Genomic DNA, 20458 nt, shown 5'->3' on the forward strand with positions numbered 1-20458 from the left:
GAATTTGCATCCATTGTACACGCAGCAAAATTTGTTTATTGTGATCCCCAATAAGTATTTTTTAGTGTAACGAGATTTTCTTGCTTCTTGGGCGGTAAAACTTGCTTACAAGTCTTACGAAATGTATATCTGAAATTAGTTAACAAAGAAGTTATATAAGCACAAATTACAATATATAAATACAATTTAAAACTAGCAGGTAGTTCGCCCCGAACTGTGAACTTATTTAGCCGAATTTTCGTCTACGTCTTCGAGCAACTCCCAACTTCCCAAGGAGAGCGTACTCCCAAGGCCAGTAATGCAACCCCTCTGGTATTGCAGGTGTCCATGGGCGAAGGATGCATGTGAGGATGGATGTGGATGGGGAAAGGATGGGATGGATGGGTGAGGGATGGGAAAGGATGGGGTCACTTACCATCAGGCGATTCGTCTGCTCGTCGTTTGCCTCCTATTTCCTATATCATAAAAAACTATTTTTGTCACTAATTACGCCTTAATTGGAGTAAAAAGAAAGGATGCCCGAAATTTGCGAACTTCGGTGTTCGCGGTTCGCGGTAGGCCCTCTGAATATTTGGACTGCAAACCAGCAACAGATTGTCAAGTTAAACCCGGGAGGTAAGAAGTTGTGAAGTGGTTAAGGGTGATTGGTGAATGTCGCGCTGTCGCGAGAGTTATGAAACGGTAGCGAACGAAACGCTTAAAAAATTGCAGTCGAGACGCAATTTTTATCTGGTCCGAGGATTATTACAAATAATTGACCGAGCGAGATAGTAACAGGTTTCCGTTTCAGCTTGGGTAAAAATGCTATCCGTAATTATGTCCGGCTGTCTGTCCGTTCGGCTGTCTGTCTGCCCGGCTGTTCTCAGATCCTCTGCAGGTCGCAATAACGTAGTTTTCATTTGTCAGTTCAGTTTTAGGTTTTTTTTATCAACCAGGGTTTGCGAGGTCCACAGCTCACAGAGCCACTATTTATTACCGGTGCCACAAAATCTCTCCGGTAAGTATGAGCGCAGACAGCAAGATGAACTCGGCCAGCAGCAGAAACGCCGGCGCAGCCTGCCCGAGCGACAGAGCGCGCGGTGTGTGGCCCGAGCAAGGGGGAATCTGACCCCCCACTCGGGCTCGGGTTGCCCGCGTATGTCCCCGCTCCAACAGACGCATCATACTGAAAAGGAATGGAACTTAAATCATTAATAGATACTGGCACGTGTAATGCAGAAAGGAATACACTATTGGCGCGAAGTGTGTGTGTTAAGTTTTCTATTTGGGCCATAACATGGCAGACCTTTCACCACACAAGGGAGTGCGCGTGAATTGTAGGGGTAGTAGGTATTTGCTTATTGGCGTGAAGTAACAATGTCAAGTTTAAGTTTTCAATTTAGGTCACAAGGTGGCAGACTCTCGAACTCGCACGGTCCTACAAGACTAACCTCCATACAAAGAACTGCCTGTACGGGCTATTCTTCTGCCCCATGACGTAGACGTGCGACGGTGGCATGATCTGTAGCCCGGCTAGCGAACACAGCTCCTTATCGGCGAACGTTCGCGAGATCACCTGACTCGCCGTGTACGGCTCCGTGTGATACGCACATTCTGCACATTCATTAATACATGACGGGACCATCTAACATCCACTTTAATACCTAAAGCTTATGTAGTGGCGGTGGCAGCATGCCATTTAGGTACGAGGTACCCGAAAAGTAATTGATTAATTTTTCCTATAGTGCCGCTCCTTAGCTCGATTTAGTATGCAGGTATGGTACCATCGGGCAGAAAGCGCGAAACTTGGCATGCATAGGTATAATAGCTTTTAGGTTTATAAGAATAGAAGTAGAAACATGCCGAGAAATTATTGTTTCCCTCCATTCCCCCCACTTTTATATCCCTATTTTTAGTTCTTATAATTTTTTATGAAAACTGTGAAAGCTGCAATAAAAATGTCTAGGAGAAATATATTCTCCATAAAATTCTCTACAATATTGTCTTTGGAAGTATATTGTTAAGACTCAACGGTTTCAAATTATGCTTAATTTCTCCTTATAATAGTTGCGTCATACGACTAGTTGGGCAAGTAAGTGCAGTGAGTATATGCACTTTTGTCTCATCAGGGGATGACGCTAGGCGCGATTTTTCCTTAGGTCAAACAAAGCTGACTTAGCCCGGTAGCCACGACAGATCGTGCGTGACTACCTCCCAATAAGAGGGGGGGGGGGGAAATTGTCGGTTCCCCAGGTCCAATCTATGCTATATTTTTTCTACTCTTAGCAACTAGGGCAAGTTGTAGGTATATCATTTTCATATAATTTAGGGGCGAGGAATTTATTTTGAAATAATTGGTATACCTTTTCATATTACAAAAAAAAATATTTTTGCACAAAAAATGAAAACATATATTATGTAAATTTGTGACCACTGGTAACAACTTGGTGGTAACTTAGTGGGAATAATCCGAGGAAAACAATAACTTCTCGGCGTGTCTAATTAAAAACTCTCTCATTAAGCAAAATGTGAGACGCAACTACACATTGAACCAGGAAATTGGACAGGTGTAATACCATCCTAATGGCTCCTCTACACTATCGGCGATGATAGACGATGACTGGCGAGCTCGATAGTGTAGATGGCATATTCGGCAGTCTCCGCTAGTCATCGTCTATCATCGCTAATGATCGGCTTGCGACCCGTGAGTTGTCAGTTTTTTGGGCATCGCCTGGTGGTTGCGTTGTACAGGCGATCATGTGGATGCTTGCACGATGATCTTGCCGATGATAGACGATGATACTATTAACGATCATCGCCGATAGTGTAGAGGAGGCATAAGGAATTAGATCAGCTTACTTGGATCTAAGGAACAATCGTGCCAAGTGGCGTCGCCTGAGACAATAAGTCAATAAGTGTGAGGTAAGACTGTGAGGCCACAATCAAAACCACTACGGTCCCCGTTATTATTTGGAAATTTATTTAAGTATAAATGTAACTGAGGCGATATAAAACAACATAATTATCGTCTACATATTGTTTACAGATGTTAGGCACCTACTTAACTTACTTCCAGTACGCATTAGTTCTATCCCATCCTCAATGTTTTCAAAGAGAGGCAGCGTTCGCTTGGCGTTTCTCACTTTCTTCGCGCGCAATTCATCTTCCTTCTCATTCTTGTAACCCATGTAGTAAAAGAATCCAGGGTTCTGCGGAGAATGGGTGTATAAACATTCCGAACAAAATATCGCATAAGTATGTAGTTGGGTCACAAAGAAATATACAAATGTAAGAAATATACATAATTTAACATAACCTATTACTATTTAAATACTTATTTCCTCTGTACCTACTCTCAGCATTGCATTGAACTGTTATCTTAACTATAACTTTAGTTTAGTTTAATTATAATTAAATTTGTTACTTTCTGTACCTACATAACTAACTATTATTGTATTGGTTGTACCCTTAACTTGCTGCTGGAAGAGCGGGGTCTCCTGTCACAAGTATTGCAATACTTACTAGGAGGTCCCAACCCGATGCTGTGTAGCGAGAGGAAATGGGAAGCGGTGGCCTCCTTCTGCGAGGAGGTCATGTCACAGAAGGAGGAGGCGGAGAGGGAGCGAGAAGCGGCTGCTGACGCGCTTCCTCTCCGACGCAGGCGGCAGGGTCGAAGGCTGAGAGCATATGCTCGCCTCGAGCCCTAGGAGGGCCAGCGGGTGTCGAACCCGCATTGTACGTCTGGGGGGGACCAAGCGTTTCTGATCCCCCCTCCATTGTGAGGGTACTCTGGCGACAAGCCGGGGATGCCGGAGGGCGCCATGGTGGAATGTTATCGATCCCAGTGCGCCCTCACGAACGGCCAAGAGGTTGAAACGCCGGAGTGGGTTTAGTGGGTAGGGCCAGTTCTCCCCCCCTCTCGCCAAGAGAGGGAAAAGGAGCGGCGAGTCCCACACACCGTGCGTAAGTGCATTCCCACTCCGACAAAAAAAAAAAAAAAAAAAGGAGGTCCCAACCCTTTCTCAAATTGTAACACAATGATTGTGACCAATAAACGATTTTTCATTTTCATTTTTTCATTTCAAATGTAGGTACCTACTTATCCATTCGTCTTTTCGGTTTTTAACATGACTGGGGAAATAAATCCCTACAATTAAGCTGTACATGTATGTAAAAACTACTTCTAGTTTACGGTGCTATTAAGAATAGGGGGGGGGGGGGTGTATTACTGCAATGTTCTGCTAGTCCGGTGGCCGACTGCATGAAACCCTACCTGATAATCAAATAGAAAATACCTACGCTGTGGGGGACGGGGGTAGATGACATTTAGTAGCTTCAACTGCTCTTGGTCGGCCGCGGCTAGGGTTGCCATACGTCAGGATTTGTCCGGACATGTCAGGATTTTTGACCCTTTGTCCGGATTTTGGCCGGACTTGGCAAGTGTCAGGATTTTTAGCAATGACCCACCGCAGAGCGGTGCGCCGCCGGGGCTTCGTTCAAGCTACGCCAAATCTCTGTTACAAGAAATGTCAGGATTTTTAACAGGACATTAATTTCTTCCATATGGCAACCCTAGCCGCGACTTATGCCATACAAGTTCCATTCTATTTTTCTGTTTTTTTTTAAGATATTGTTTTATAAATGTGGTTGGACTGCAAAAACTGCCAGGCTAAGGTGAGGCCGACCAAGTCATACGTCGACAGGTTTAATTTAGCTACTATAATCCATTTATTCCATCCAATTTTTCTATGAGGTAAAATGTAGCTGCCACGTCAGCCACGTGGTACCACCAATTCGTTCGGACACAGGAACCTGCCAACACTGGATTTGGCCGACAACTTTTTTTTACTGTCCTACACATACAAATTTCATTCTATTTTTGATGAGGTTTTTTTTTATGAAGTTTTATACTACTTTTTTGCCATTAGCACAAAATTTGCCAAGTTAAGCTACGGCCGACCAAGAGGGAAGCTACTAAAATCAGTTACCCCCACAGAGTAGGTATTTTCTATTTTTTTATCAGGTAGGGTTTCATGCAGCCGTCCACCGGACTATGCCGCCAAAGTGCAGCACTTGCAGTACTTATCTTAAACCATAGAGTAACTTAAACATACTGTGCCTTAAACAGTTTTTTGACAAGTTTTCACAGATGCAACAAGGCGGTTTGTTTACAGAGGGCCTGCCGCGAAACCCGAAAATATAGTTGGTCAAACCAAATTGTCAGTAAATAAGAACAAAAAAAAACTATACTCATCCTTTTCTTTTGGGTGCTAGTATTAGTGTAAGACAAATATAGTATGATTTTTTCTGTCTATGTTTGAAATGAGACAGTCCTTTGACAAACTATAGAAATAGCAGCACTACCAATACAAATAGTTACACGCTCGCAAACTCGTTGACTGTGAAATTTCTGAATAGTTGAATGTGATTATTATTTTAATTAGGGATTATCATTATAACAATATAACAAAACAAGCCTTTTCTATCGCATTGATAGGTGTAATGTTGGACCACTCACGTCAAGCCACTGTCGAGTGTATCCAATGTCCTCAAAGACCAGTTGGAAGTCGCTATTAATCAGGCCGTCCAGGGATTCCAGGCTGGGGGCGGCCGCGCTCAGCAGCCAGGACACTACGCTGCTAGTGTAGTAGTTGTACAACAACATGCTCGTGAGCCCGACCACGAGCAGGGCTAGCTTCCGACCTGAGGGCACAGAATAAATAATAGTACTACCGTACAGAAAGGAAACTTCCCACAAAAACGAAGTTTGACAGCGGTTCAGGGACGAATCATCTATCAACTATCCCTTTCGGCTATTTAGGTATGGATGGTATAGAAAGGATCGCAATCTCTTATGGCAGAATTGTTGTAAAAGTGACCGCGTTAAGCTTTAAATAATAGTTCCTAATCTCTCCGGTGGCGCTAGTTAGGCTCTGGGACATGAGTATAACATGAACCATATAAGGCAACAAATAACCCGACCAAATTACGTAGGTTGTTTTTGGTAGTATTTCGGTGTATGGTGGCGCCGCCTAATTACTGTTTTTGATGGACACTTTTCATACATAGAGATTTGGCTCCTTTATACAGTCTCCTTGTATTTAGGGTTGTCAAAATTCAAGTCATTATCTTGTCTGTGGGCGTGCACTCAAGGGGACGTCAAGTTGTGTCAACCCTAATATGATTGCTCGGAGCAATGCTGAGCCGAACGGAGCAGAGAATACCCGAAAGGAGGAGTTTCGAAGGTTTAAAACTGGTGAAAACTTGACAATAGGTAATGCTGAAAACGAGGGTAGTTTCTCGCCTCCACACCCGCTGTTTTCAACTTGCAAAATGTGTGAGCAAGTGTGAGTGACCTGTTTATATTTTTATTATATAAGTGTATTAAATATTTTAAAAACACAGTAGGTATTTATGGTTTAAACAATAATATTTTTTTATGCATCTGACTATTCTGACTGATAGAATGAGAGGTGGTCTTACTGGAACTATCTTTCTCCGTTTGATGTCCATCAACGTAATCTGTAACAAATGTACCCTTAGGTCATTACTTAAGTATTTATTTACGACGTGATAAAATATGAATATGAATAATTTAAAAAAAAATATGAATAATTAAATCTTTTTTTTACATTACATATGGTGCTACCTTACTGCCCTAGTGCAATGATTAGCGCTTTGCGTGCCTATGTCGAAAATTTAAAGGGCCATATATATATATATATATATATATCCTGTAAAACGTTGTACATACGCAACACACGTGCGAATAGGTACAGATGTAAGTAGCGCATCACTAGAGTGCATAATTATTTTTTTCCATCGTATTTTCACGGAAACGTACTAACGTGTCTTGCTATTTCAGTCAGTCACGGTACAAAAAGTACTAAGGTTGACTGAAGTAGCATGAGAAATACGAACGTTTCCGATAAAATACGAATGAAAACAATTATGCTACATCTGTACGCAACACGCAACTCGTGTCGATTTAAAACACTCGTATGTAATTTATTGTCACTCGTTGCGTATTTCCTACTTATCGCACTTGTATCGTAATCATGATACATAGGTCCGGGACGCCAAACTTGTAAGGGGCTCGTCGTCAAACGCAAAGCATGACAAATGTATCAAAGTAAGTTAGCAACTCGTAGCTTTATAAAACAGGAAAGCGCTTAGAGGACGAGGAAGACCTTGCTGAAACCCGGCCGCGAGCACGCTAAAAACGCCGAAAGAGCCGGGCTCCGGGCGGCGCTCCACGGCGGCCGCGGCCACCAGCACCAGCGCGCACACCACCCCCGCCGCCGCCGTGCACCACCACACCCCCGGAGACATCGGAGTCAGGAACTGGTTCTCGTAGTAGCCGATACCTTTGTCTGATATCGTGTAGTAGAATTTCGTCCTGAAATAATGCAAATTTTAATTGACATTCACTTCAGGGATTGTATGAATTAGGGTTCTTATGGTTTCAAATGGTTTTATGCTAGGTTAAAAGGGTGCTCTTGCTTTGTCAAAAAAAACTCCTTTCCATATGAATTGCAAAAGTAGTTTCAGTTAAGGCCGTTCCATCGGTTTGCCGCTGTCACTGTCACATTTCGCAAGAAAGAACGGGAAAGATCATACGCGCCAAGTGTCAATTTTGATCGAGTTTTGTCGATTTTTATTTATTTAAAAAACGTTACCTTACAATATCGAAATTCGAAAGCTATGAAATTACTATTTAAGTTAAGATTGTTTTTTCTTCTTTTTTGTTTAAAGTATCACATAATAAATAACCGAGTAAAGTAGGATTAAAAGTCCGAGTTAGAGGTTACTTTGAGAATTAATTGTATCGAGCGAAGTGTCATAATTCGTGTATCGGAAGCTATGTTGTTAAAGATAATATAGTCAAGAACTACATATATTTTTTCCACGTCTACGAATATCAACGCCTCTTAGAAAAACATGATCATATAAGGAGATTTTTCGCCTTCTGGCTCAGGGAACCGCCTTAAGTTCTTACTCGAGTTCAGTGACGGAGGGGAAAAACGGGTCCATCCAGTCCAGCCAACTGGAGAACAACCGAGTACACGTCGACGAGATGTCCTGTTCGCGCCACAATAACGTGTTCGAGATTGCCTGTAACAACATTATTCTCTGTTTTTATATCACCGATAATAAAATGACAGTTTGAATAGCCATTTTACTACATAAGTACCTATTCTTCCTACTTTTAAACCAATGTACTAAAATTAGAGATCGGTTGGAGGAATTAATAGGGCATTCGAACTGTCAATTTAGTATCTGGAATATTAAAAAAAAAGAAACAAACCGAATAAGAGTGGAAATGTTGAAGTTGGTTAAAAAACAAGGAATAGGCACTAAGTGCATGTTATGAAAAGTATAAATTGTGGCAGGGTTGAAACTATATTAAGTAAATAGTAGGTAGCAGTATACCTAGTAGTAATTAGGGAAAATATTTCATTTCAAAGTATTATGATTATGAACTACTTACACTACCTAATCGTAATAGACAAAACTATGGGTTTCATTGCATTGGGTTTCTATGGTTTGCAATTTCGGCTTCAGAATCCCAAAAACTAATGTTACCTTAGTGGAATTTCGCTCCGGCGTGCCGATCCAGCGCCCCACAATAGTATAGTTGAAACTGAAAACAAAACATAATCATTTTAGGCTGAATATAGGCACCTAAAGGTTATCGTACACAAGATCACACGGCCTTCTGTAGAATGTAGTAACTGGACTTCGGTAGAAAGTGTTCTAATGTCCTAATCTCTATCTGATCCTCTTTAGGGAGGTACGGATCCCCTTTCGGGAGGTAAAGATCCTCTTGGTAGGGGTCCCCCGGATGCCTTCCTAACGGGGATCCCTACCCCCCTAGGAGACTCCCGGAGGCTATCGCCCATGAGTGGTACTGACCGAAAGTTGTGCATTTCTTTGAGCAGATTGAGTAGCTGCGTGGAGATCTTGGTCATGGCGGCCACGCCCACCGTGAACCCCGGCTCGTACAGCATACCCTCGTGGAACTCCTTCGAACTGTTGCGTATCTATAAATAAACAATAGCATTGGGTTGAAAATACCTTTTCTGTTCTTGAAAGGTAAGGATAAAGAAAGGCTCACGCTAGGATCCAGGCCGAGGCATCCGACAATTCGTTTTCAATGATGGGTCACTGGTGATCATGTAATGCTTTCTATAGAAAACCAAGTGTCGAACGCTTCGTCCCGGACCCGGACCTCCTTCTAAAATGGTACAGCCTAATTTCGGGTTGTTATACCTATATACATATCGCTCTTTAAGTTAAAAGGTGAAACTCCACGTGAAAAAACTTGTGGTCAATAGATTTAATAATAATAAGGTTATGGAATAGCTTACCACCGACACGGCGCGCAGCGTTAGATTGTGAAAATCCCAGCGATTGTAGTACTTGAAGCCTTGGAGTAAAATCTCCAAACCTGCAATTTGTAAAATCAGTATTGTACCTGAGACATACCGAACCACTTTCATGTTGTCATGTAGAAAATATCGGTGAAATGAGAATGTTGAGATGGATGTGTGGAGTGACGAGAAAGGATCGGATTAAGAATGAGTATATTAGGGGAAGTTTGAAAGTATCACCAGTAACGGAGAAGATAAGAAGTAGTGGGTTAGCGTGGTATGGGCATGTGATGAGGAAGGATGAATGCCATATAGGCAAAAGAATGTTAGGGATGAATGTTGATGGACGGAGAGCGTATGGTAGACCCAAAAAGCGATGGATGGATTGTGTGAAAGAGGATATGAGAAAGAAAGGAGTGAGTGCTGAGGTAACGAAAGATAGAGGAGAATGGAAGAGAAAAACATGTTGTGCCGACCCCACATAACGTGGGATAAGGGCAGGAAGAAGAAGATGTAGAAAATATCAGTATTTGTCAAATACTAGCGACCCCCACCCCCTCCCGGCTTTGCACGGGTAGTTCAACTAATTTACACAAAACCTTTACAAATTATACATATATAACCCTTCCTATTGAATCACTCTATCTATTAAAAAAACCGCATCAAAATCCACTTTTTTGTATGGCTAAAGGTTAAAAAATTCTTCTGCATATCTATATTTAGTTTACTTCCAGAGAAGTATTTGCCCTGCAGCCAACAGCAGCTACGGCCCGGGGCGCGGTCAATTATGTAAGAGCTATGGAGCAGCAAACATTGGTTATTCCCTCTAATTACCACCAAATTGTTACCAGTGGTAACTACTGGGAATTTTTTAAACCACCTTTTATTTATTTATTTATCTATTTATTTATGTGGAGAAACAACAGCTTATACACTTACAATAAACAACAAGATTAAAACAGGAAGCCAATTACAGGAACTGACAGGTAGTTAAAGCCTGACCAGTATTAATATGATCATTGTCATCAAGAGGGCGCTGTTCATTCTCATGTATAGGGTGACAGTTCAGTGTAGTATGAAAAAATTAGTTCCAGTGAAATTCCGCAACATGGCGCGTGATCATATATTCCTGGTCAGGCTTTAAACTAAATCTAGCATTTACGCATACACACATGCGTATAAAAAGGAGAGAAAAAAAACATAACTAATTGAATATTAATGGCAATAGAAGCCTTACAATTACAGCCTTATTACCACTGGTAGCTACTGGGAAAAATAATTCCGAGTTTGAGACGAGACGAGACCACCAACTCGGTTTGATCAGACCACTGGTAAAAGGTGGGAATTTTTTTCCCAGTAGTTACCGGCTAAATTTGGTTAGAGTTCAATATGTCCTAATAAACACAGTAAAAGGCGGGGAAAAATCCCAGTAGTTACCACTGGCAACAACTTAGTGGTAACTAGTGGGAATATATGTGTCAAGCATTAAGGCCGAGGGCGCCACATTTTTAAATACGCCATAGTATATATACCTCTATCCGAAGTCCAAGCTCCAAGTTCTCTCGTCTCCAGCGCGTTACCCTGCACTCGGCCGAAGTTGAACACGTCCGTAAGCTGGTAGGTGTCTCCTGTTGCCCATCAAATATGTACAATACTAATTATTTATATTGCACATCGGTCTTTGACACAGTTGAGACAGTTGGCTGTTTAAATATTTCGCGGATCTAAATATTGTGACTTTTTCAATCAAAAGGTATCACATTGTCGCTTAATATAAGGACGAAAATTGTTTGTATCTTTATACGAAAAACCTGTTAGAGCGTTCTGACATGACAATGTGGGACCTTTTGCTTGAAAACGACACATATAAAGCCCGACCAGAAATATATGATCATTGTCAAGAGGGCGCTGTTATTCTCATGTATGTGGTGACAGTTTAATTTAGTATGAAAAATTTAGTTCCAATCAAATTTAGGCTTTACAAACGGTAATACCTATATATAGCCTGAAGGCCACGGAAAAATCTAATGTAACTATGACGGTCACCAAGACTCACCGCAATAAGAAGCCAGTACAACATCAGCGTCTACGCTAAGCTTTAGATCTCGGAAGGTGTCCTCCAGGAAACCAGTATTGCTGCAGTTGTTCATAACCAACCAGGAATGCGTGTCGTCGAACATAGATGTCTCTGAGGCCTACAAACATAGGCATAGTATACATACCTATACATATACAAGTAGTTATAGACGCGCCACCGAGCGACCGGGGGTAAGAGAAAGACATATTCATATAAAATTTGGACAGCATAGGATTTTTTCTCTCACTTATAAATTTCGGTATTTCGCCATCGCCTCCTACCTAAGATGCCACCCGGTCGGTGATAAGGACAAAGCATGGCACTATTTTCTCTTTCCTCTTATAGGAATCGCAATAAGACTATTTTTCTCTATCAAAGAGTGTCAGGCCCTTGCCTACAAATTACTACAAATAATTGGAATTTGTCAATCGTTTTTATCAAAGTACGAAAATGTTGAAATATCGTGTATTTATATGATAGTTGCTTATACCAATAGTGTAAGACAAAGATAGTATGATTATCTCTGTCTATGTTTGAAATGAGACAGTCCTTTGACAAACTATAGTTGTCATGTCGACATGATGGCGTAGCTAGGACTCCTAGTATACTCACATTACAGGGTGGAAAAAATTAATGGGGCCAGGAGAGAAAGTGCCTTAAAATATTGTTAGCTCATTTTACTTAAAGGAAACATTCTTTTATTTAAAAAAATAAGCAAAACTGCCTTCACAGATTTATTTTAAAATTCGCTTATATCGCCTGGGAATCGAACCGACTAATATATTTTTTTAAACTTGTATTTTGTATTTTTTTTATTCCACTAGTCGGTAGTCGGCACAGTTCGTTAATGTTAAAATTTCTCCAATAAACATTAGATGTTACACTCGTCTATCGTACAAAATATTCATAAAATAGTATATTCAGTATTTTTGAATTTTTAGTCGGTTCGATTCCCGGACGAAGGAAGCGAATTTAAAAAAAATCTTTGAATGCAGTTTTGTTTCTTTTTAAAAATAAAAGAATGTTTCCTTAAAGTAAAATGAGGTAACAAGGTTTTAAGGCCCTCCAGGGCCCATAATTTTTTTTCACACTGAGTTCTCCTATTGATCCACATTTTATATCCATGGGATACGTTATCATTTCCATACATCGGCCCGACGTTTTTAGTTGAAAAAAACGTCACATTTGACACTGACAGATCTGTATCGTATCGCTATGACATCTTATAAGCATTGTTCGAAGCGGCCCGTTTGACATCCAAATGACATCTAAATGATGTCATTCATTTAATTGGCCTTACTTATCTAAAAACGTGAGAACCGTCCTGCTGGCTAGGGTTCTGTAATAAGTACCTACGGGCGTAGCGCTACGCCGTAGCCTGTAGTCGTGGCCGATACGAGTAGCATGGTTTTTCCGGACACCAATTCGAATGACACTTTCAGGCGTATTTAATTATTGGGACCGTGCACGGCGTGCACGACGACAGTGCCACACAGCGGCGGTCGCAACCATAGGCCCGTATTTTGTTACAACTATTAAGCAAGAAGTATGAATCGTAATAATTTCAGTAAAAACCACTGCACGGATTTTATGCGGTTTTTACCTCTACCTATAAATAGAGTGATTCTTGAGGAAGATTAAGGCGTATAATTTTTAAGGTTTTGTGTAAATTGGTTGAAATATGACGATATTTTCTAATGAAGTCAGAAAAAAATCACGCTGGCTAAGAGCTTTAGTCGAAAACGCTGCCCAATCCGTTTGAGATATAACAACACAATGTATGCTGGAATTGTCTCCCTTTAATTGGTTTACCAAAAAGTCCGCGATGGTGTATAATCTTTTGGGATGGGTTTCGATTAGACCCAAGTGTGTCCGGAAGGGCCCCCGAAATTATAAGATAATATAGGTATATATTATCCGCACATGCATTTCTCTCATACTTATCCGTATATTTATAGGCGTTAGCGAGACGCGCGGGCGAATGAGAAGGGCGGATATCATTTTGATGTTAGAATGTAAGTTTAAGTTGGCGTCCCGGTACCGGTACGGTACCGGTACCTAGAGGTAAAATGCTTCGTAGAGGTAAGGCCGGTAAAACAGCAAAGTGCCGTGACAAGCGCTAGTGTCTACGGTCTACGGTCTACGCCTCTACGGGCGGACCGAGGGCCATTGTGAAACCAAAGAGGATATAATAGGATAGAGCGGTACTGTCATAGTAAATTTTGTAGCCACAGTAAATTCACTGCCATCTATCGACACACGATTAAAACTAAAAATAAAAATATCAAAAAATGTTTTTATATATGGATAAATGATTTTTTTTATTTGCATTAATTATTTTTATATTATTTTGACCCATGTTCTTTCACTGATATGCGTTAAAATTGTTAAATAACAAACGAAACTGTCAACGCCTATTCGAGAGTAGGCCAGAGGTAGTGGAGCCATCTGATCGAAATTTTCTTGATTTTCGAGGCAAGTTTTTTCCTTAGACTGTATCCATCTATTACTTAATCTATTTTTGGTGAAACTGATGTCGGTGCCTTGTTGGCCCCGTAACCTTAAAAAAACATCGAAATCATCTACGCTTCGTTTTAAATTTCCGACGCGAAAGAGGATTGTTATTATTTTGACACGTGTATCTGAGGTGTGTCCGCCTGTAGCATCGTAGCTCCCAACTGGATGATCCGATTTGAGTGCAGTATTCGGTAAAGCGATAGGTACTTAACTTTAATTAATCTAAGACGTACAATTCTAAGAGCATAGCATCGTCTTACATCAAGGGCCTGACACTCTTTGATAGAGAAAGATAGTCTTATTGCGATTCCTATAAGAGGAAAGAGAAAACAGTGCCATGCTTTGTCCTTATCACCGATCGGTTTTTTTTTCATGGTCGGGTTATGGCAGCATCGGCGATGGCGAAATACCGAAATTTATAAGAGTGAAAGAGAAAAAGGATTATGCTGCCATACATTAACCTGTCAATACATGAATATGTCTTTCTTTTACCCCTGGTCGCTCGGTTTCATGTCTATAACTATACTATGTCTGTGTCTTACATTGTTCAAAATGTCCCGTGTGTTGAGACAATCTCCGTCCAGGAGTACCCCGACACTGGCTTCGTATTGATACAACAGTCGCATCATATAAATGGGCCCCTGGTCTATCAAGCCAACCGTTGCTCGTATGCCTTTATTCATCAAGAGGCGAAACACGGCTTTGATTCCTAAAAAAGTCAAAGTTACAGCGAAAACTGAACGTCAAAGCAATCTTTTACTTTATTGGTGTATAATAAATAATGTACACGGTAGCTAAAAAAATAAGTGCATTCCCTTTTGGCTGGTCCATTTTCTATGCGAGGGTAAAAATTTTTTTCCCCTCACTAGCTCGGAAAGTTGTCTTTTATCCTTTAAAACAAGCGGGGAAAAACGCATTTTATCCACTAGTGGGGAAAGTAATTTGACCTTGGATGGAGCGTGTTTAAGTAGCTTGACAGATAACAAAACGTAAAACGCTCATAATAATGATTCGTATGATATTAATTATCATTAAACAAATGGTTTGAGAATCTTATAAAAAATACCAAATTTAGCTTTATTTAATGATTTTATGTCATAAACCTTAAAGTTCCATAAGAAACGTTTGTTTTTTAATAATGATGTTAAATATAATTCTGAACGCACAAGTTGAGTAAATGCAATTTCAAAACGCATCATTGACATTTCATACGTCAGAAATGTCAACATTGTCAACAAAATTTTTACTTAAAAACTTCTCACGTAAAAATACAGAATTTCCAGAGTTTTTTGTTATAATATCGTAAAAAAATGAGTGATTTCAGTGATGAAGATAATCTAACGCCTGTGGATGTTGCACTTTCCTCGCTATAGTGAGGTGAAAAGTTTTGTGTTACACACGGGTGCAAATGTATTTTACTTCTCGTGTGTTGAAACACTTGCTACGCTCAGGATTCTATTTTAGAACCACTCGCTTCGCTCGTGGTTCAACTATAGAATCCTTTCGCTTGCTCGCGTTTTAATTCCACACTCGCGGGTAAAATACAACTTTGCACCCTTGTATAACAAATAACTATTTCGCAATTTCGTGGTTGGTCCCATAGTAAAAGGGGGAACGGGAATGCACTTATTTTTTAGCCATCCTGTATTATACCGGATGTGGCCTGCAACAGGAGCCATAAACTAAACTAGGCTGTATTCCTCGAACTGACCAGACTTGTTGAGCGTTCAGCGATTTTAAAAAAACTTGTTTTGATTTTAGTACACTAAAGTTTTTTGTACATTGAAAATAATATTAAATTTGTATGAAAAATAATTTAAAAACTTCATAATTTTTAAAAGTTTTTAAACAGTTGTTTTATCGAATTAAAACTATCGTGAGACATATTAACTGAACTAACTTAGCGGTTTCACTTACGTATTTTTCGTAGTTGTTTTATCGTTTGAGGAGTACAATCTATGTTTTAATTATTTGCTTGTGTTACAGGAGACACCCGGTAGATAATATTGTAATATATCTTATTTGAAGTCGGTTTTCTTTTTTTTGTAAATAGTTTTTATTATATTTGGTATCTCACCAGCATCGTCCTTGCACGACAAGTGCGCGACATACTTGACGTCCTTGTGCTGAAAGTAGTCGACGGCCATTTTCGGCCAATCCGTCGCGAGACTCGCGCTCGCGGCACCCGCCGCCAGAAACAACAATCGCCACATCTGAATATAGTTGTCAATTGAGATTATTTAGCGCTTTTTTGGTTGGACGTGCCCCCACCTGACCTGTATTTACATGTCTTTGTGTTTAAAACTGAACGACCAATAAAAGCAGTATAGGTAACAATAAAATGATTGGTATTATACACGGTGGCTATAAAATAAGTGTATTCCCGAAGCCAGGGAGGTTTTGGGATTATACTGGGCAACTTTTACTATAGGACCAACCCCGAAATCGCGAAAATTTTTTTAGCTGTTTCATACATTTTGGTTGGTCCATTTTCTATGGGAGGGTATATAATTTTTTTTTTGCGATTTTGTGGTTGGTCTCATATTAAAAGTGGCTCAGTATAATCCCAAAACCTTCCTGGCAACGGGAATGCACTTATTTTTTAGTCACCCTGTATAGGTAATATTATGTTATAAAATTAAACAATTTTTTTATAAAAGCACATAGTAAGGCAGAAAGAAACAAAGCAATAGAAGTCTTATGGTTAAGAGTGGCCAATTATTATGGAGGGGCCAATTACTATAACAGTTACCCTAGTATACCTACCGTCTTCCGCATACGTACTGACACAAGTGGATTTATACCCTGAATACAGCTAACGTTTGAAGGTACATGTAACTATGAAAAATAAAATGGGACCTAGCAATTATATTGCAACATGAAGTCAAGAAAGTAAAATATTACTTTTAGAGTAGGCAGCTCATTGGTCAGCTCTTCATCGTTATCTCTGTCTTGGCATTATGGAGAGGCTAAGGTCCGCTAGGCTACATATTCCCAAGAATTTTCATAGGTACAGTCGAAGGCAAATATATCGATCTAGACAAATGACTCAAAATATGTGAACACGACTTTATTGTCTAAGGTGTAAGAGCGTACACATATTTTCGAAACTTTGGAAATGTATATATATTTATACCCTTGACTGTACTAGTTTCTATGCAAAGCGAATGTTATCTGACGTTCCAACCTAGAGAGAAAACTAGGGCTTAGCCTACACAATCTTTGGGTTAAAAGTCTTTCTCTACCATCATTAAAGCTGGCTCGTTCGTACAAATCACTTAGAGAGTCGTTTATTTTAACTGCGTATGATGATAACATAGAAGGATACTTTATAAGTCATGAAAAATATGTATAAGTATGCATTGGCTACGAAACAAGATGCCCACATTTCTCGTTGTATCGCACTAAAAGAATGTGTGTTGTGTTAGCGCTTGGGGGTGGCTTGTGTGGCTCCTCATCGATGCCAGTGTGGTACAAACGTAACGCGTTTTGCTGGTATCCACGGCCTATCCTGTTCCAGGAGCGTCGGCCGTCTTTCACGACACGCCAGTCTGAACGACATTCTCCGCCGAGCTCTCGTCACGGCTGGAACGCCGGCGGTTCTGGAACCACCTAGTTTAGCCCGCGATGACGGGAAAAGACCGGACGGCATGACCCTCGTTCCCTGGAAGATTGGACGGCCTTTAGTTTGGGATGCCACATGCGTGGACACCCTTGCGCCGTTCCATCTTCCAGGAACGTCTAACAGAGCCGGGTGCTGCCGCCGACGCGGCTAAACACCTCAAGCGGCGCAAATATGCAGATATTGATTCTGGCTGTATGTTTGAGCCGTTTGGGGTGGAAACCCTTGGGCCGTGGGGACCTGGTGCTCACGGCATTTTTAAGGAGCTGGCGAAGCGCCTCGTGGAGGCGACGGGTGATAGGAGGGCTGGCTCCTACTCGCGCAACGGATTGGCATTGCCGTCCAGCGCGGCAATGCCGCCAGCCTTCTTGGCACCCTGCCACGAGGCGCTGAGCTAGAGACAGTTTTTTATTTATAGTTTTATGTAGTTTTTAAGTTTAGTTTATAATTTTTACTTTAAGGATTTTTTTTTGTATTTATGGAAATAAACCATAAAAGTTTTAAAAGTACTAAAGGAATTTGTGTTCTTGTTGAGACTTGAAAAAAAAAACACTTCATAATTATGAGTATCAAATATATATATATAGGTATACCTACTTTCTATAAATAGCATGAACCCAAAAATAAGGTAACTTTCTCATTTTATTAATTAAACAAAAATCATGTTTTCCGAAACGAATAGGTACCTCCTAATGTATTATCAGTTCATGACGTGGTCAGAGCCAAGATTGGCAGTGTGCAATATAAATTCCGCAATTTTCACAACTGTTCCGACATGATTGCGGTCATTTATCGCGATCATTTGTGGTCATTAAACCAACCAATCAGTCTGTCAATCAGTCTGGGGCCTTATTCTCAAATCATACAAATCAAAATGATATCGAATTTGTATTCGTTGCGTAATTGCAAGAGAGTCTAGTAGCCGCCTTTCCACCTGTAAGTTACTTGCGTAATATTTACATAATTTACTTACGGTTGCATTTACACTTGCAATAAATGCTTACGTAAGTTGTGTAAGTTTAAACTTGCAAAAATTATTACACGCCCATTTACATTTGCTTCCCAAATCAGTAATAAAATGCCTTCTCACAGTCGCCACGTTTCTCAAAAGCAGTAATCAGTTTCTACCTCGTCCGGTGACCAGCTTTTATTTTGTTTTTGTTTTGGACCGGACATTCTCAACTTATTATTATCAATTTAGTTCGATAAGCTGTGAGTCGCTTCCGTAAACAAACTCGAACGTGTTTAGACCTGTAATTTTCCAATTTACGTAAGCTGTGAGAAATTACAACAAGTCACTTACAATAATTGTTTACACTTGAAAAATTATCGTAAGTCGCTTACGTGACTTCCGTAAGTAAAACTTACAGGTGTAGGGCGGCCTAACCCGAGGCGAGGGCCACTTTTATAAGTTTACCTACTTTATAATGGTATGACACGATTTATCATCACGACCGATACAGCGGGGGACCAAAAAGTGTACATGTTTCATACCTATTTTATTCATATTTTAATCATGCCAAATAAAATAATTATACCTGTCGTAAAGTCTTATTTAGAATTTTTTAAGTTTAGATATTTCTAAATTGCACGTAAAAGCGCAGACAAGACGTATGCTACATCCGCGCCACTGTTACCTACTAGAATTGAATTGGCTTTATATTGCTATCGTATTTTCATTTCTGAATAAGGGTTCCGGCCTTTGGAGACCTGGGCGTTTATGCAAGCAGTTTTTGCGTAGTGGAATAGAAAAATACTGAAACGTATGCAGGGTCCATCTAATAAGCTAATTCTGCAATGACTGATCAGACAAAATGCAGTCGTGTCATTATAAACATAATATTATCATAGCAATTTGACATTTATGTCACTGCCACACTTGGTCACTACACAATGTCTGTGCAGTTTTATTGTTTTTTATTAGAAAAAAATTCACAGCATTACAGTTTACAACGAACTTATACCAGGAGATTGAAGATCTGGTCCGAACAGAACATCATAGGAAAAGCGAAAGCCGCCACACTACGATGGCTCGGGCACGTAGTCCGGATGGGCGAAGATCGCGCAGTCTAGAGAGTGAAGGGCGTACTCTGGAGTACCAAGTGGCCGAAGACCGTCTGGACGCCCTAGGTACCGCTGGAGACGTCTCTCCACTTCGTCAAGTGCAGAAAGACCTTAGCGAACTCGGCGCCGTCGACTGGACAGAAACGGCTTTGGACAGGTGTCGAAGGCCAATATCCACTTCGGCTCGTTGCGCCACAGCAGTAAGTAAATACACTGTGAAATTTTATAATAGTGAAACATTCCAATAGGCGAATCCCAGGTAATGACAATAATACACTTTGGTACGAAATCACTTATTTCCGTGTGTTCGCTTGAACCACATTATGAGACAGCACCCTTGTAACAGCCCTAATTAAGTGAATTTGACAAAGTGCCAAAAATATGTGTGGCCTGTAACAGGAGCAATAAATAAATAAAATGTACTCCTAAAACTAACTAAATTATGAGATTGATGAGCGTACCTACATTGGAGACAATATTAATTTTGTATGAAAAATAGGTTTAATATTTTTTTAAAGTTGTTAAACAAAAGTTTCATCGTTTGAGGAGTACAATATATATTATAAGAGTTTTGAATGATTCACGGTTAGTTTCACTAGACTTATATTGACCGTGATTACCCTTACCCGTGAAGAAGATGCATGTAACTGCGTCGAAATATCGGGAGCTCACAAACAATAAAAAAGGTAATCACGGTCTATATAAGTCTAATATATATTATGTTTTAATTATTTGCTCGTGTTACAGGCCACACCCGGTATATGGTTTATGGGCAATAAGGTCGTGTATTATATATTTTTGGCACTTTGTTCGTATCTATATTTT

The 20458-nt window shown here is 40.3% G+C and overlaps 2 protein-coding genes across 2 annotated transcripts in view; one reads left to right on the plus strand and one right to left on the minus strand.

Annotated features, from left to right (window-relative positions):
* The window catches only part of LOC134741569 (uncharacterized), a 163221-nt gene that overhangs the window by 22943 nt on the left and 119820 nt on the right, over window positions 1-20458 (plus strand). The window lies entirely within an intron of this gene.
* Window positions 21-16160, minus strand: LOC134741876 (ionotropic receptor 75a-like). Its single transcript, XM_063674769.1, has 15 exons — window positions 16025-16160; window positions 14490-14656; window positions 11410-11548; window positions 10886-10981; window positions 9351-9430; window positions 8896-9023; window positions 8566-8623; window positions 7979-8094; window positions 7170-7378; window positions 6463-6501; window positions 5498-5682; window positions 3050-3188; window positions 1431-1593; window positions 977-1165; window positions 21-129 (listed from the first exon to the last, which is right to left on the minus strand). Exons 1-15 carry the CDS (start codon window positions 16158-16160, stop codon window positions 36-38), a joined length of 1938 nt encoding a protein of 645 aa, XP_063530839.1. The 3' UTR covers window positions 21-35.

The sequence above is a fragment of the Cydia strobilella genome, chromosome 5 (genome assembly GCF_947568885.1).
Source record: "Cydia strobilella chromosome 5, ilCydStro3.1, whole genome shotgun sequence".
Lineage (NCBI taxonomy): Eukaryota > Metazoa > Arthropoda > Insecta > Lepidoptera > Tortricidae > Cydia > Cydia strobilella.

Excerpts from the sequence above, each read along its gene's own strand:
- LOC134741876 (XM_063674769.1), bottom strand. The coding sequence starts at position 16,160 with ATGTGGCGATTGTTGTTTCTGGCGGCGGGTGCCGCGAGCGCGAGTCTC. Across the intron at positions 8,095-8,565 it reads CGGAGCGAAATTCCACTAAG|GCAATCTCGAACACGTTATT; the intron begins GTAACATTAGTT and ends ATGTTGTTACAG. Across the intron at positions 1,166-1,430 it reads AGGCAGTTCTTTGTATGGAG|TATGATGCGTCTGTTGGAGC; the intron begins GTTAGTCTTGTA and ends ATTCCTTTTCAG.